This window comes from Bos indicus x Bos taurus, chromosome 8, assembly GCF_003369695.1.
Source record: "Bos indicus x Bos taurus breed Angus x Brahman F1 hybrid chromosome 8, Bos_hybrid_MaternalHap_v2.0, whole genome shotgun sequence".
Classification (NCBI taxonomy): Eukaryota; Metazoa; Chordata; class Mammalia; order Artiodactyla; family Bovidae; genus Bos; species Bos indicus x Bos taurus.
The window spans coordinates 111,208,500-111,226,675 of record NC_040083.1 but is presented as its reverse complement, the minus strand read 5'-3'; the positions used below and the strand labels follow the sequence as shown (position 1 = coordinate 111,226,675).

Sequence of the window (18,176 nt, the reverse complement as noted above, 5' to 3'; positions counted from 1 at the left end):
GAGCCAAGGCAAGGACTGATGCTGAAACTCAAACTCCAATTCTTTGGCCACCTGATGCAAAGAGCTGACTTATTTGAAAAGACCCTGATGCTGGGAAAGATCAAAGGCAGGAGGAGAAGGGGTCGACAGAGGATGAGACGGTTGGATGGCATCACCGATTCAACGGATATGAGTCTGGGTAAACTCCGGGAGTTGGTGATGGACAGGGAGGCCTGGCGTGCTGCCGTCCATGGGGTTGCACAGAGTTGGACGTGACTGAGCGACTGAACTGAAGGCCCTGGTGAGAGCAGGTCTCACGCCAGAATGTTCTCACGTTATTTTTCAAAGGGCAACGCCCTTCACCGCATCACCTGTACCCCCGCCCCGGCCGGAAGCCAGAGGAAGATGAAGGTCACCCATGGGTGCCATCCTCCACTGGAGGGCTGAGCGGCCCTCCCTGACAGACCCCTGGGTTCCCCCAGTGCATCCTGAAGGTGCCCCCTACCAGAGCTCGGGCCACGTGCACACTCACAGGGGTCCCACGGTGTGGGGTCGACGGCACCTCCCCACCTCATCCCCCGGGCCGAATCCCAACTTGCAGCTTCTGGTCTTTGGGTGGTTCCGAGGCAGCAAATCAGAATCCTCTTTCTTTCCTAACAAGAAGAAACAGTGTACACGCAGCAGGCAGGAGAGGTAAGTGAGAGTTGACTGTCTCCCCCGTGGATGGGGAGAGGAGGAGAGAGGTGCGAACTTGCACATGGAGTGGTTCATGCTGCATGAACTGCAGCATGGGAGTCAGTCTGCTACGTCGGGAGACCGGGAGGCCGGGGAGGGAGCTGGCCCACTGGGACCTTGAGAGAGTGTAAATCAGCGGCCTTGCAGACTCCTCACTTCAGTAAACCAGCAGGTGGGTGTGTGCAACACTGACGTTTGAGTGAGACCGATTCAATTCACGTGTGTCCTCCGTCTTGGCCGCAATCGCCAACATCAGTGATCAACGTGACAAAGTGGGGGTGGAGAGAAGACCTTCTTTCTTGAGTAGACATCATGCTTCCATCATCATCTCCTCCTCCAAATCGGGCAGCGGAGTCTTCTTGTCCTGCATGGTCAAATGAGGTCCACACATTATTGTTTTCCCTGTGTCCTAGGGTCTTCCCTGGTGGCTCAGACGGTAAAGCATCTGCCTGCAGTGCAGGAGACGTGGGTTCGATCCCTGGATCGAGAAGATCCCCTGGAGGGAAAGGCCACCCACTCTAGTATTCTGGCCTGGAGAATCCCATGGACAGAGGAGCCTGGCAGGCTAGAGTCCATGAGGTCGCAAAAGAGTCAGACAGACTGAGCGACTACCACACGTAGGGATCGTGAACTTGCTGAGCTCACTGGGCAGGATGTGGGGCTCACGCCACCACCGTTCCATTGTCTGGGGACACGTCTCAGGCTTCCAGTATTCTTGGGCTTCCCTTGTGGATGCGGGAGACCTGGGTTTGATCCCTGGGTTGGGACGATCCCCTGGAGAAAGGAAAGGCTACCCACTCCAGTATTCTGGCCTGGAGAATTCCATGGACTCTATAGTCCATGAGATCCCAAAGAGTCGGACACGACTGAGTGCCTTTCACTCACTCAGGCCTCTGCTGCATGGTTTTGTTGCTAAGCAAGCCTGTGTAGTTTTGTGGGTAAACAAACCTGCTTTCTTGAGTGATCATTAATTTATAGGGGTCTCCTGTATTTTTCTATTTACAATCACCCAGTGGGATTCACTATCTCATCACCTACTTTGTCCCTTCACTCTGTCCCTGTCATTTCCATGCCAGTGTGTGTAACTATAAAGTGCCAATCAGAGCTGACCCGTCGTAGGAGAAATTGGGGGAGATGCCCTGGTCGCTCCCACCAGGAAATTAACTCTACTCGGTGACAGGGTCGGGGGGGCAGCATAACACACACCCTTCAGAGGAATCCAATGGGGAAGTTTCCGGATGCACAAGGTAAGACACTGTGGGGGCCGTGTGTGCGGTTACAGACAGCAACCCGACCTGGGAAACACGGCCCATCAGGAGAGGACTGTCCCCAGGAACCAGGGTCCCGGGCTCAGGCTATGAGGTGCACAGCAGCAGCGAGGGTCTGGGGGACCGTGCCGTCGTGGGGACCACCTGTAAGAAGCTGCCACCTGCTGAGGTTCTGCACCGGGCCAGGCGCTGTCCTTCCCACACGTTACACCATGAACCCCGAGGACACAGCTACGCACGTAGGTACCACTGTCCCCACCTAACGGATGGGGAGACAGAGGCACACAGGAGGTGCGTCACCCGCCTGCAAAAGGCTCAGGCCGGAGTCCAGCTCTGCGAGGCCCCCGCACACGCAGAGCCTGTCCAGACCTCCGGCAACCCCACAGGCGGGCTGAGCGAATCCTCCCCTCCCCCTGGGTGAAGAAGCCTGCGCGCAGTGAAGACGCCGACAGTGACTCCTCAGTCCTCATCCAGTTCCTCCTCCCCTGGAGTGGGTCCCGGGGGGAGGGGACATTTTCGACGCATGAGGCAGGGAGACTGACAGTGAGGACTTCACGAAACTCAGATGGCTGCAGGTGGACCCTCTGCTCTTCAGAGGCTGGTCTGTCCGGCGTGCTGGCCACCAGCTGGGGACACAGTCTGGAGGAGGAGGGGCTCCAAGAACGTGAGGCCGGGGGGGCTCCGGGACGCTGCCCTGGAGCCTTGAGCCCCAGGCACACAGCCACCCACCACCCGTCCTGGGCCTCCAGGAGCATGGGGGATGAGGTCCAGTCCTCCGGGGGACATGCAACGGCCAGGTTCCCATCCAGGTCTCAGCAGAACGCCTGCCTGAAGGCGCCCGGGATGGATTCCAACCCGCACGGCGATGCATCACATCTTGATCCACCGTGCCTGCCCTCCTGGATTATTAAGCGCTTTCAGTCCCTTCACATAATAGGTCGACCCCAACGTGCTGAAGTTTAAATAAACCCATAACTCACCTTAACCTGTCTCCCGTTTAATCACACCCAACATCTTGAATATTTCAAAAGGAGCACACATTAGCAGTTTTTAGACAAGGATGTGTGAAGGTCACATGGATTTATCCCCGAAGCAGGATGATGGATGCGGCCCGACTGTCGTGAAGACAGAGTGCCCGCGGTGTGCTCACCCGAGGGGCTGTGTCCCCGGAGAGTCCGAGCGGTCCCCACAAGCTGGGGTCTGCACTGGCTACAGAGGCACAGACGTCCGTGCGGTCCTGTTCCCATCAGCATTTTGTGAAGCAGTTATTCGTGTCTTAATCACCCAGGCAGGGGAGCACTGAGCATCAGCCCTGGAACCTCCCTGAGGAGGCAGGCAGGCAGGCACACGGCAGCTACAGGAGGCGCAGGGCATAGGGCTCCCGTCCCCGCTTCGCCTACCAGCACCCCGTGGGGACCATCGCCGCTAGGGCATGGGGTCCCCAGGCTGACTCGGTGTCCCCAACATGGGTGCCCCAGCTGACATCCTCTGTTGCTTTGAATGATACTAAACTGTGAGCTCTTCTGACCAGGACAGAGTTTTACCTGCTTCTATCCCTAGAATTTCACATCTCCAGTGCCCGAGCCCAGTACACATTTGCTCAAGTGCTGTGCTCAGACGCTCAGTTGTGACCGACTCTGTGCAACCCCATGGACTGCAGCCCGCCAGGCTCCTGTGTCCATGGGATTCTCCAGGCAAGAACACTGGAGTGGGCTGCCATTTCCTCCTCCAGGGTATCTTCCCAACCTAGAGATCAAACCTGCCTCTCCCGCATTGGGAGACGGATTCTTCACCCACTGACCACCTGGGAAGCCCATGTTTGCTGAAGGGAAGAGCTTGGATGCTACCCTGAGTGGCCGGTCCTCTGGCGCTCTGCCCTGACCACCTGCAAGACATCGAGCCGACTGTCGTCACTCCACCATTTAACACATTCCCTTGAAGTGTTTTAGTTTTGTTTAAGGTGCAGATTGTTTTTGGTGTGAACTCTGTTCGCTGAGCAACAACTCTCTCTGGAGGTTTAGGGCCCAGCTCCATGTTGTTATGACTGTCGTTGCTGTTCGTGACTGAGTGAAGGTCGCTCCCTCGTGTCCAACTCCTTGTGACCCCATGACTGTACAGTCCATGGAATTCTCCAGGCCATAATACTGGAGTGGGTAGCTTGTCCCTTCTCCAGGGGATCTTTCCAACCAGGGATTAAACCCAGGTCTCCTCCATGGCAGGCGGATTCTTTGCCAGCTAAGCCACAAGTGGTGTTCAGTCACTAAGCCGTGTCCAGCTCTTTGCAGCCCCACGGCTGCAGCAGGCCAGGCCCCCCTGTCCCTCACCATCTCCCAGAGTTTGCCCAAACGCCCAGTGTTCGCTTAGCACTGTGTGAGGTACAGATGATTTGAGGATAAGCATAAAATATTCCCATTAAGAAAAAAGAAAAGTCTCACATAAGCAACTTTTCAGCTTCAGGAATTAGAGAAAGAACTAAGCTCAGAGTTAGCACGGGGAAGAAAATAATAAAGGTGAGAAATAAAACAGAAACCAGAAAAGCATCAAGGCCTACACAACTAGCCATTTCTCTGAAAAGTTAAACAGACTTGGCAAACCTTCAGCCAGATTCCCCAAGAAAAAAAGAGACGATGCAAATTAAAAAAAAAAAAAAAACAGAAATGAAAGAGGAGGCATTATCACTGATACCACAAAAACACAAAGGATGAGAGATCACTATCGACAACAAACAGGGTAACCCAGAAGGTGAGGGGACATTCCTAGAAACATGCAACCTGCCAAGAAGAAACGGAAAATCTACACAGACCAACGAGTAAGGAAACTGAACCAGTCACCGAAAGCCTCCCCGTCATCACATCTGGAGTAAGGTTACTGAGCATCTGGACCTTGTGTTCATCAGCCTAAGCTGTGCCTTCAGGACGAGGGCCTTCTCTTTCTACAAACGAGGAAACGTGGCCTGGGACATGGAGATTCCCCCGAGTGCCCATCAGCAAAGGGGCTGTGAGCCTAACCCAGGCCCTCCGGCTGTAAACCGATGTTGCCCGTTTCTGCTTGAAATGCTGCTGTGAGGTTGGCGTTAGAGGCGCAGGGTCAGCAGGGCCGTCTTGGGTGTGAACGGCCTTGGGATCAGCGCAGAGCCTGGCTTCACCCAGGCAAGCGGCACAGCGGTCCGGGTGGCGTCAGGGACCTGCCCACAGCACCGCCATCCTCTGCCCTCGGAGGCGCCGTGGAGCCCTGCAGCTGTCTCCATCTGACACAATGAACCTCCCCCAGGGCCGGCAGCAGACCTGGTCCCCCATATAAACACGAGCATCTATGCCAAGGCCTGGCTCCAGAACGGTCCCGCAAGATGGCTGTGCCTCCCAGGGAGAACGCGACGTCCCCAGTCACGGTCAGAGCTGAAGGCCGCCCCGCGGTCTGGAGACAGCCGAGCGCCAGCTGGCCATGCCCTCAGCAGCAGCCGGGGGCGGGACAGGGAGTGTCCTGCCACAGGCCAAGCTGTCCCCCCACCGGCCGCAGGTGCCCAGACCCGAGCAGCTCCTGTGGGGGGCACCCAGCCCCCCCCACCGCAGCCACCACGCAAGCACCATTCAGACGGCACCAAATGACAAGGGAAAGGCAATTCCGACATAACCGTTTTCCACATGCTTATTAAGCATAAGACACAACAGGGCATGAATTATTGTGCAAGAACTCCTGCCTCGAAGCAATTTTAGACACAGAAGTCGGGAGGATTCATCATTCTCATATATTCAGTCCTATTTTTCTTTTTGCAAGCTATAGAAAAAAATCCTGTCTAAATCTCCTAAACCGATCATGGCTACATCAAAAAGTGGATGGGCCATCAGCTTCAGACGGCTGAAAATAAGGCAGCTGCTGGGCGGGAACAGCGCTCACGAGCTCCTCTCTCCGGGTCTGGATTCTGTTACTGGAGAGCATGATAAATAGCCTGTTTCTTATCGCACTTAAAAAACAAGGCTGGGGAAGGAAGCTGCTGTACAAGGCCCTGCGGGAGGGGCGCCGGGGGCAGGGCCGCCGGGTGGGCGGGGCCTCCGAGGTGCAGACGAAGCCCTTCCTCGGGCCAGGCACCAGCCTCTGGGCCCTGGGGACTCCCTCACGCCCCACCACGTGCGGGGAGCTCCGCCGACACCCAGGACTCAGAGCCCACCAAGCGCCCTGGCCTCCTGACAGCTCTGACTCCTAGCAGGTCAGAGGCGGCCGCACAAATGGAAGCAGGGAAAGCATAGATCATACCACTGACCCGCTGCACACCCTGCAGCTGCCCGTCGGGGGCGGGTGGCGGGGTGCAGCCTCGGGTAGTCGGGCAGTCGCTGACTTCCCTGCAGCCGCAGGCCCAGGGCTCACCCACGCCACACTGGCCCCTCCGGGCCAGGCCGCTAAGCAGTTCTCCCCTCCTTTAGCCTGAGCGGCTCGTGGCCTGCGGTGACAGGACGCAGGCTGAGGTCCTCCTGCCTTGGCCCCTGTGAACTGCTGCTCCCCGCCCGCCCCCAGGGCAAGCGCCGCCCTCCAGAGACATTCAGGGCGCAGATGAGGCCACTTCCCTGTGCACCTGAGCGGGTGAGCCGCGGCGATGAATGAGGGGCTTCCGAGGGTGTGCATGGGGCGCGGGTCAATCCCGGGCCCACCTCTCTAATGTGGGTGTGTACACAGCACCCCCCACTCCCCCTAATGAGGAGGTTAGTGATCAACGACAGCAGTGATCCCTGCTGACCCCGTGAAGACACCTGACAGGCAGGGCAGGATTCTGGGGCCCCATGAGGCCCCCACCCACGGCCCTCCCCCCACAGGCCGGTCCTGGGAGGGCAGCAGCAGCTCTGGGCCGGCAGAGGGCGGGGGCAGCTCTCGGGCCTGGCTGGGGGCTCATCAGCTGGGCAGAGAATGCAGCGATGCTGGAAAAGAAGTCCAAGTCACCCCTACTCGGCCCAGCACGTGGACCCCGGGGCAAAGGGGCCAGGGCTCCACCCCCAAGACCCCCCGACCCCAACCCCTCACCCCCACCTCCCCCCCTCCCCCCCGCAGCTGCAGCCCCTCTGGACACCCCCACCTCGGATGGGAGAGCCTGGCCCTGTTCTGACGCATGTCCCTGCCCCGCTCCTGCCCATCCAATGTACCCCCAGGCTTGGTAACCTGGAGACTTTATGGGGGTGTCCCAAGATCAAATCTGTTGCCCCTGGAGGCGTGCAGGGCCCAAGGTCAGCAACCATGCTGGCCGGCGGGGCTCTGCACACATCTGACAACCTCTGCCCAGCCTCTGGCCTGGGTCTGCTCCGCCAGAGCTGGGCTTTTTCCCGGGGGCCTTCCCTGCCCCAGCCCTGCACTCAGGGGTGATGTGGGTCTCAGGAGACAGAAGGGTCGCCCAGCTCACTGGGGCACCGCCAGCGGACAAAGCAAAGGGACCAGTAAGGTCCGACGCTGCCAACACTGATGCCTGGCGGAAGCGACTCAGTTTACAGCCGCACGCCGGCCGGGTGCTGGGGACCTGCCGTCCTCCGGGAAACTTCCAGGCTGCGACGTCCCGATCACAGGAGCTGGCCCCTCTCCTGCTGACCCCGGGGTGGGAGTCGGAGGGGGGATCACACCGAGCTCTGGACACACCGGCTCAGGGAGGAACACATCCCGAGTGCAGCCAGACCCAGGGAACACGCGCTGTTCTCACGTCATTTCACCACCTTCACATCCGGATGTGTAAGCGTAGAGGGAGCCTGCAGCCGTGCCGAGCAGCCTGGCGCCGCCCCGCTCGCGGTGTGAGAGCGTCTCCTCTTGCCCAGCCAGGGCCCAGGCAGCCCGCATGCGGGCCACAAGTCTGACTTTTATTCCTGCCTAGGGGAGTCCAGCCCACGGAGTGCAGAATCACCAGAGATGTCCGACCAGTACACGGCCGGGAGGGGGGACTCACAGAGACCACAGTCCTGCCACATCCTGCCTCTCCGTGTGGCCCAGCAAACCGTTTCCTCCTGGTGAGACCCTCCCACCCCCCCGATGCTCAGGAGCCTCATGCCCAGCCCGTCCTGGGTCCCGGTTTGCTCACAGGGACTCTGCACCTATGGAATTAAATCTGATTTTCTCCTGTCGTCTGTCTCCTGTTAATTCTTAGATCAGACAGAAGAAACTAGAAAGGGGAGAGAGATTTTACCTTTCCCAACACATATGATTTCTGATCTTTTGCAATTTTAGAATATTTTAAAATGGACTGACCTGCATGTGTTCCTACCAAGATGACCATTGATGGCCATACACACTTAGGGTCCTAAGTGATAAATTAATTTACTCCCGCATAGAGCTGTGAAGGCATCCAGCTCTCACCAGAGGTAACCGAGGTGTCCCCGGGGACACCCCATGACTGCGCTGGGCCGGGCCTGCGCCCCAGAACCCTGTGCAGGGAGCCCTCACCGTCCTGCCGGACCCCAGCGGGCTCAGGGTGCGCTGGCCGAGGAACCGCTGCACACGACTCAGGCAGGAAGATGCAAGGCTAACCAAGGAGCTGGAGTCCTGGGAGGCGCCTCATAGGAGAGGTGACAGCTGGACTCGGTCTCAGAGGATGAGCCAGGGACACCAGGGGAGGTGGAGGTGGGCGGGACAGGTGGGGGCGGGGCAGCCGCCATGACTGGGTGACGGTGACGCTGGAAACCCCAGGTCACCGCATGTCCACGTCAGGACAGCTGGACTCGGGGGCACCCCTCCTGGGTGCGTGGGCCTGGGTGTTGCCCCGCTGTGGCCGCATGGACGGTCCCAGGCAGGGCTCAGGTCCACCTCTGGCTAGAGCCACCAGGGAGCAAGCTTCAATTTTTTGAGTTTTGAGGACCGAGGGTCTGTAGCCCACCTTCCCTCTGCCTTGACTCTGGGTTCCCACCTGGCCTGCAGACTGGAGGGACCCACTGCCCAGAGCTGGAGGGCCAGCCCAGGCCTGCATCCCAGCACCAATCCATGCACAGTCCACATGCGTTCAGTCGGTGCCAAGTGGGAGTGAGGTGAGGCTGCTGGTCCTCCAGCGTCCAGTCGGGGGAGAGCGCACAGGGCCAGCCTCTCCAAGCTGAAAGCGCTGGCCCCACGAAGGGCGCCCGGGAGAGGGGTTCACCGACAACCTAGGGCTTAGCGGGAAGGCGTCCGGGTGACCGAGGCAGGCGGTGACCGTGCGGTGACAAAGAGGCCGTCAGCCTCACAGCGCGGGACCCAAGGTGCGTGGCGGCCAGGGAAGGGGCCTCGACCAGGGCAGACTCGGGGCACCGGCAGCGTCAGCGCCCCCGCCCCCCTCCGGGTGGGGCAGGCCCACCCGCCCGTCCTCCAGGCTGAGACCAGGAAGACCGAGCGGAGCCCCAGGGAGGACGCCAGCGGCCACCGCTGCCGTTATTCCATTTAATCTCGCGAGAAGATGACATCGACGTCAGGGACACAAATCACAGGGAAACGCCCAACAGCCCTCAGAGCGGAAGGAGCGCGTGCGCCCCGCTCGGCCTGGGCACCTGTGTTGGTCAGGGGCAGAGGCGGCAGGCGCAGAGGCCAGCGGGCGGAAGCCCTGTCACTGTTCATGGGCACCCGCGTCCGACGGGGCTCTGCCTGGAAAGCCTGGGCCCCACACGCCGCGGCTGCAGTCCCGCGGCGGCCCGGCACTCACAGCAGGATGTGGTACTTCAGCGCCCGGGGCACGCGGTTGATGACGAGCCTCCCGTCGTAGCTCAGGGAGGCGAACAGCCAGGGGTCGGCTGAGGACCAGTCCACGGCGTACACACTGTCCTCGTGTTCCTCGTAGGTGGCGATGACACTGTCCTGCGGGGGCTCCTGGCTCCTGCAAGGCACCGACACACGTGAGGGGCGGGCACCCTGCCCCAGCCGCAGGCCTGGTCCCAGGAGCCCGGGGGCGGGGCGGGGGGCGTCTACTGCTCAACACCTCCCGGAGGCAGAGCCCAGGGCCACCCCAGAGGGGTCTCAGGGCCGTGGGGGAGGCTGTCTACTGCCCGACACCTCCTCCTGGAAGCAGGAGCCCAGGGCCACCCCCAGAGGGGTCTCAGGGCCACAGGGACCATCCACTGCCCGACACCTCCTCCTGGGGGCAGGAGCCCAGGGCTACCCCAGAGGGCCCTACAGGCCAGGGTGGGGGCCGTCCACTGCCCGACACCTCCTCCGTTAGCCCTGGAGCAGGACGTGCTTGTGCTCAGCGGACGGTGGCTGAGTGGAGAACGGCTGATGGTCTGGTGGCATCTGACAAGAGGGACCTGGGGACCAAACAGCACAGTCCAGGAGTGGGCAGAGGTAGCCCCAGCCTGGACCAGGTGCGGGGCTGTCCGGAGCCAGCGGGAAGGGCCAGCAGGTCCTAGCTGGGGTTTTGACTTCCCCATCAACCGCTACAAATGGGGCTTATGTGTCCCTTCCCTGGGACGCCGGGCGGACGGCACTCACACACGCAGACCCCCAGGAGCCTGCGGAGCTGCGCCGCCCACCCAGCTGCAGAGAGCACAGGCCTGCAGCTGTTTCGCCGGAGGGCCTCGGGCGCTGCCTCCCATCTCACCCACACTCGCAGTACGCAGAACCCTTCTCGGGAGACCCCACCCCGCGAGTCCCTCCTCCCCGGCTCCAGGACCCTTCTCGGGAGACCCTGCCCCACCTGCCCCCTGGTCTTGGGCTCCGAGGCCCTTCTCGGGAGACCCCACCCCACCTGCCCCCTAATCCAGGGCTCCGGGACCCTTCTCGGGAAACCCTGCCCTGCCTGCCCCCTGGTCCCAGGCTCCAGGACCCTTCTCGGGAGACCCCACCCCACATGCTCCCTGGTCTCAGGCTCCGGGGCCCTTCTCCGGAGAGCCTGCCCCGCCTGCCCCCTGATCCAGGGCTCCGGGGCCCTTCTCAGGAGACCCCACCCTGCCTGCCCCCTGATCCGGGGCTCCAGGACACTTCTCGGGAGACCCCGCCCCACATGCCCCCTGGTCTCCGGCTCCGGGGCCCTTCTCGGTAGACCCCGCCCCACCTGCCCCCTGATCCAGGGCTCCGGGACCCTTCTCGGGAGACCCCACCCCACCTGCCCCCGGTCCCAGGCTCTGGGGCCCTTCTCAGGAGACCCCACCCTGCCTGCCCCCTAATCCGGGGCTCCAGGACACTTCTCGGGAGACCCTGCCCCGCGTGCCCCCTGGTCCCGGGCTCCGGAGCCCTTCTCGGGAGACCCTGCCCTGCCTGCCCCCTGATCCAGGGCTCCGGGGCCCTTCTTAGGAGACCCCACCCTGCCTGCCCCCTGATCGGGGGCTCCGGGACCCTTCTCGGGAGACCCCACCCCACCTGCCCCCGGTCCCGGGCTCCGGGACCCTTCTCGGGAGACCCCGCCCCACGTGCCCCCTGGTCTTGGGCTCAGGATCCCACTAGCCCCCAGCCCTGTCCTCCCAGGAAGCCGGCCTGCAGTGGCCAGCAGGCAGCCTGGTACAAACCCTTCCTACAAGTCCTTAGGGGGATTCCGTTCCCCCGAGTCACTAAGACGTGTGGACCAACCCCAGGAGCCGGCTGGCAGGAAACTGAGCCAGCTCACAATGATGCCATCTCCGGGCACGCCTGCCAGCCGCATGCCTGCCTCCCCTCCTGGTGAGCTTGTCTGAAGCTGCCACGGGCAGGTGGGGCCCCTGGACCACTCGGGGCCAACGAGCCGGCTGCTGGCTCTGTTTCTGGTACAGACAGGACGCAGACTCCTGCCTGGCCGAGAGCAGACAGGACAGCGGAGAACCCCGAGCCCTGCACGTGGCAGGCCGCTGGACTGAAGCCACCGCAGTTGTGTCTAAATGCTGTGTTTCCCAGCGTCTGAATGAAAAATGACGGCGTCAAGGGAGACGATCGACAGGTCGTTGCCAAGTCAGCCTCTCACACGGGGATTTTTCCCTGTAACTCAGTTGGTAAAGAATCCTCCTGCAGTGCGGGAGACCCAGGTTAGATCCCTGGGTTGTGAAAATCCGCTGGAGAAGGGATAGGCTACCCACTCCAGTATTCTTGGGCTTTCCTGGTGGCTCAGCTGGTAAAGAATCAGACCGCGATGCAGGAGACCTGGGTTCAATCCCTGGGTTGGGAAGATCCCCTGGAGAAGGGAAAGGCTACCCACTCCAGTACTCTGGCCTGAAGACTCCCACGACCTGTGTATCTATGGGGCACACCAAAGAGTCGGACACGACTGAGCAGCTTTCACTTTCACTTGGGCGGTCATGGGGCAGCGGAAGCAATCAGACGACAGCAGAGAGTGAGGAAGGGCAGGACAGGAAGACAAGGCCTCTTGCGCTGCAGGGTTCAGGCTGCCTGACTCAATGGGCTCTACTCCAGACCCCCAGCCCCAGATCTGACTCCAGGGAGGCCTGAATCACACTCCCGCACACCAGAAGCCAGCCACCACACACGGAGACACTTCCTCCCCAGAGCAAGGGGTCTCCTTCAATACCCAGGCTGCTGACGCAGGGCACCGGCCTTCCTGGGTGTCGCCACCCTGGACCAGGGTGCCCTGCGTGAGCCCCAAAGCCCAGGGCGAAGAGAGGGCCCCTGAGCAGACGCAAGCAGGGTTAGAAGGTCCAGGGAAAAGACACCACCAAGACAAGATGGTGCGGCTGTCAGGGCAGGCACCGTCAAGAGGCCCCAGCGCCGCCTCGGGGCCTCTCCGGGGAAGCGGCGTGGGACACGGAGTGCGTCTGGGCCTGCAGTCCCACCCCGCCACCTGCCAGCAGGGGCAGATGGGCCGCAACCTGACCCAGGACGGCACAGGGAGCAGGACGCCCAGTGCAGCCTGCCCCACGGGGCATCCCGAGGGCCAGCACGGGCCTCGGCTCACTCCCGAGGGCGCAGACCAGCCGCGGTCCTCACAACCTCACCTGTAAAGCTTGGCAAGAACGTGAACAGACACGCGTTTCAGAGGCCACACCAGACGGCATTGCTGAGCCACCCAACTCCATCACCCACACGCCCGATACCACCACAGGGACCCGGAGACGCTCCCGCACGCCTGGGCCGCCCGTTGCACGCGCTTACTTCTCCTCCAGCCGGCGCTCCTCCTGGTCACTCAGGTCGTCGTCATCAACCAGGTGGCCGAAGGGCTCGGAGGAGATGGACACCATGTTGGAGAGGATGACTCTGCTGTCGCTGCTGCCCGTGAGGACCAGCTGGTCATGCGAGTGGTTGTAGCGGACGTTCCACACCCTGGGGGCAGGGGGAAAGGGCGCTGGGACCATCGGCCCTCCTGGACGGGGCAGCCTCGTCCCGCTCAGGCCAACACCGAGTGGTGGTCAGCAGGGGCAGGCTCGCAGCGCAGCCTGAAACCTTGTAAATCCCGACTGACAGACACAACCGGACGGCAGCAGGGACCGCAGGGGGCCCCTGGACTCACTGTGCAGCGTGCACACAGGCTGCCCAGGGCGCCCAAGGTCATAACTGCCTGAGAAGCACAGCGCGGACTAGAGACGACCGAGACACGAGCCGGCCCCGGGCGGCCTCCAGGAACACTGCCCCGGCCAGGGCTGCCCTCACGCCTGGTCTGGTCACTAGGCCCAGCTTCCTTCTGACCCACAGGACCCGAGCTCACTGCGCTGAGCCACCCACTCAGCAGCTGCTGCAGACCTGGGACTGGGGGCTGGGCAGCAGACAGCCAGACAGCCCACTCGGGTCCAGAGGACGGGAGCTTCTTCCCGGACTGCAGGAATGACCGAACTGTCTCAACTGTACTCCAGCATTCAAATGGTAAATACACATGAGCACACACACGTGCACGCACAGAAGTGTACACGCCCACAGCAGTACACAGACATGCACGCAGATGCAAGCACACACGTACATGCACGCAGCAGCACACGCTGACATGCGGACAGACGTAAGCACACACAGGCACACGCACGCATCCAGACGAGCGCACACACACACGTGCACACACAACATCACACACAGGCACACACACGCATCCAGACGAGCGCACACACACATATGCACACACATCACACAAAGGCACACACACGCATCCAGACGAGTGCACACACACATATGCACACACAACATCACACACAGGCACACATACGCATCCAGACGAGTGCACACACACATATGCACACACATCACACACAGGCACACACACACATCCAGACGAGCGCACACACACATATGCACACAAAACATCACACACAGGCACACATATGCATCCAGACAAGCGCACACACACATATGCACACACAACATCACACACAGGCAAACACACGCATCCAGATGAGCGCACACACACATATGCACACAGAACATCACACACAGGCACACACACACATCCAGACGAGTGCACACACACATATGCACACACATCACACACAGGCACACATATGCATCCAGACGAGTGCACACACACATATGCACACAGAACATCACACACAGGCACACACACACATCCAAACTAGCGCACACACACATATGCACAGACAACATCACACACAGGCACACACACACATCCAGACGAGCACACACACACACATCACACACGCATCCAGACGAGCGCACACACACATATGCACACACATCACACAGGCACATACACGCATCCAGACAAGCGCACACACATATGCACACACAACATGCTTTATTTGGATAAAAACTGGCTCACACTACACATGATTTTCTCCAACTTGATCTCTTTCACTTAGCAAAAAGCCCCCAGCATGTGGTGAACGCACAGAAACGACACATTAGGGAGAACAGCGGGTCTTGGGTGCACCGCGTGCTGCACGCCCAGCCCTGCCTCACACCCTCACCATCCCCCACATGGATGCTGCTGGACTGACCTATCTGACCTCCTACCACTGGGCACTGGGGGTCTCCACCCCCTGCATGGCGCACAATGCCCCAGGAACACCTGTGCACATTCATTTTTGCATACGTGAACCGGCACTATTTCAAGAGAAGACAGAATCTAATGCTTTTCTTTTCCTACATTTATGAATCACATTCAGATTTGGAATTAGTATTTCTTTAGCAAAAATAAAACTGGTTGATTGAATGAGTCACAGCAGCACAAACTAGGCTGGTATCTGCCTTTCCAAACGGTGACATAATCAGCAAGATAAAGCACCTAATTACCGCCCCCCCGCCCTCGCCCCGCCAGGCACGCACCAGTGGGAGTGCTCCTCCAGGGTCTTGACGGGTTCGGCGACGTTGCGGGTGTCCCAGAACTTCACCTTGCAGTCGTCCCCGCAGCTGGCCAGGTAGTACTGCTTGTTGGGGTTGAAGTCCAGGTCCCGCACCAGCTGGCCATGAGCGCTCTCGATGCAGTAGATCTGGCTGGGAGCGGGCAGTGGACACACAGGTAAGAGGGGGGACATGGGAAGCACTGCCCCCCACATCCCCTCCCAGACCCTGGCCAGCGTGGGGTCTGGGCTGGGGGCTCCTGCTCGCAGTCCACACCTGTGACCCTGCAGATGGGGGCTGCCTGGCAGCTCTCAAGGGGGTGACCTGGCATCTTGATGAGAGGGAGCCGGAGGGAGGGGACTGTCACGGAGGAGCAGAGACAGACTGGATAGCCCACGTTCAGAAGGACCAGAGACACAGAAAGGGGGTGGAAAGCAGGATATGGTGCTGACAGTGTCAGGAGACACAGAGACAGAAAAGGAAGGAGAAGCTATAGAAACACTGAGGGAGACTGCCTGTCATGGCCAGGCCCGTCCCTCACCCACGCACACAGCCTGGGTGCCAACACGGCGGCGGGAGGGGCTGAGTTGGCCACGGCTGTTTAGAGTGCACACGTGCACATGTGTGCGCATGCACACACGTGTGTACACAACGCACGCAGCACACATGCACATGTGTGCCCACACGGGTACATGTGTCCACACATACAGGTGTATATGCCCACACACGTGTGCAGAGGAGAACAACATACGTGCAGGTGTACACACATGTACGCAATGCACATAGCACACACGCATGTGTGTGCCCGCACGGGAACATGTACCCACACATACGGGTGTACATGCCCACACACGTGTGCAGAGGAGAACATACATGCAGGTGTGCACACATGTGTGCAATGCACATAGCACACACGCATGTGTGTGCCCACACGGGTACATGTGTCCACACATACGGGTGTACATTCCCCCACACGTGTGCAGAGGAGAACAACATACGTGCAGGTGTGCACACATGTATGCAATGCACATAGCACACACGCATGTGTGTGCCCACACATACGGGTGTACATGCCCACACACGTGTGCACAGAAGAGCAGGCACACACACACACACGCACGCACAGACCTGACTGATGCCCCACCGCCCAGCTCCAAGCCGCCTCTCACAAGAGTGTGGAATTACACTGTTGAGTCTCTACCGCAACCCCCTCTCACGTCACACACCCAAACCAGAGGAGCGGTCATCCTGAGGTGGGACAGCGGCTTTGGACAAGAGGCCTGCGTCCAGCAGGATGGACAAGGCCTAGCCCGGCCCCAGGACATGCCTGTCATTTCTCCCTCTCCACGTGCTGCTCTGGGGGAGCGTCCCCTCCTGTAGGTGCTGGGTCACGTGCTCCCTGCAGCTCCCGGGGAGCAAAACCCCAGGCCTCCATGCTCCATGCCCATCATTCCGTCCTCTCCGCGTGCTGCTCTGGGGGAGCATCCCCTCCTGCAGGCGCTGGGTCACGTGCTCCCTGCAGCTCCCGGGGAGTGGCACCCCAGACCTCCATGCTCCCACTCACAGCAACGACTTAGTCCTTTCCATCTTTGCTCCCAGGCCGGGTTTTCCGGCCCAAAGCCACTTAAATCAGGAACCGGTTTCTAATTCTGTACCTTTCCAATAGCCTAGTAATTTCTTCCTAAAACAAGAAGCCCAAGCCTCAAGATTTTGAGACGTAAGTAGAGAAATGGATAAAACCAAGCCTGCTGAGGTCCCAGGGCCTGCGGAGTGCTGACCCAGGCTTTCCTGCCGGCTCTAGGCGCGGCGGCCTGAACACAAAAGCCCTGTGCACCCCCCGAGCAGCGCCGGAAGCAGCCGGCTGAGGAGGTGCACAGGCTGTGGGCAGGAGAGAGACCATGTTGAGAAAAGCCTGGCTCACCCACTGCCCAGCACCCCAGGGACGCCCTCCAGGGACGGTGGGCAAGGGGGCTGCAGGGTGCCGCCCCTCAGGCCCTGGATTTGGGGTCTGCGAGTTTAGCTTTTGAGGTTCTCATATAGACCCCCAAAATCTTAGCATCCTTCAAGGAACGCTAAGAATAGGGAAAGGCGGCCACAGGCCCTGGGGGCATGCATTCTGGTCCCGAGTCCCCACAGTCTGAGCCCACAGCTTTCAGCACCTCACAGCAAACCCCGCATAGCCCGGCACAGACACACACGTCGATTATGGATTACCCCCTGCACTTTCATGGGGCCCCGGACCGAGATTTAAGGTGGTGCCCCCGCCCTTGAAGGCAACAGGAGTTATTTCCCGACCTCCGTCTCTGCAGCTTAGTGATAAATTACCGTGTGCTCAGGGGATAAACTGTATCTTAGAAAAGATTGCCGTGCTCCCGTTGCCATGACAACAGAGCGCACCCCGTCACTCCTCTGCCCGTCAACACCACACCTGGTGCAGAGAAGCTGCTCTCTCTGCTCTGTTAGCAGCGTGGGCTGTCTGTGTAATGACTTAGGTGACAAAGTGTGATCACCCCCTGGCGTGCACCCTGGAGACACAGCAGCCCTCACCTTGGAGTCTCCCATCACGGGACCCGGGAGCCCGTGATCACTGTCTGGAGCCTGAGCTGCTTCGAAAGCCTGACCCGGATCTCCAAGGGAGACCACGGCCGCCAAAGGGCACCCAGAGGAGCCAGACCACCAGTGAGGGGCTTGGACCCACAGCCCCTGGTGTACTGAAGGCGGGGTCAGAGGAGGAAGGCGGCTGTGCAACTCCCTACAACACCAAGATGGACACAGACCGGCCATGTGGCCCCCAACAGAGCTGACCCGACCCGAGCCAGGAGGATGGGGGCGGGGCGGGGCTCCAGGCGCGAGTCCTGTCCGCAGGCACTGACCTCATGGTTCGCGTGTCCCACCCTCGGATGGCCGTGTCATTCGCCGTGGCCACCTGGGAGCAGTTGTGATGTGGGCTCCAGCGGCCCGTCGTGAACTTCAGCTGTCCTTTCCCTTCCAGGGACGCTGAGCTGGCCAGCTGTGGGTTTGGGGATATTTTCAAAGGAAGAAGGAAAGATAAGTAATTCAAACTCTATTCAG

General features: G+C 60.3%; 1 protein-coding gene across 6 annotated transcripts in view; it reads right to left on the bottom strand.

Annotated features, from left to right (window-relative positions):
* Nucleotides 1–207: 207 nt before the first annotated feature.
* The window catches only part of EIPR1 (EARP complex and GARP complex interacting protein 1), a 76,522-nt gene continuing 58,553 nt past the window's right edge, over nucleotides 208–18,176 (bottom strand). For 5 of the 6 annotated variants that reach the window (XM_027550708.1, XM_027550711.1, XM_027550710.1 and 2 more), the window contains 4 exons: nucleotides 17,978–18,114; nucleotides 15,090–15,257; nucleotides 12,978–13,145; nucleotides 9,340–9,783 (listed from right to left, as the gene is read on the bottom strand). In XM_027550708.1, coding sequence (XP_027406509.1) covers nucleotides 9,609–9,783; nucleotides 12,978–13,145; nucleotides 15,090–15,257; nucleotides 17,978–18,114 — 648 coding nt within the window. In that variant the 3' untranslated portion in view covers nucleotides 9,340–9,608. Of the gene's footprint in view, nucleotides 1,079–9,339; nucleotides 9,784–12,977; nucleotides 13,146–15,089; nucleotides 15,258–17,977; nucleotides 18,115–18,176 lie in introns of those variants that run through there. The other variant, XM_027550709.1, reaches the window with a different exon arrangement.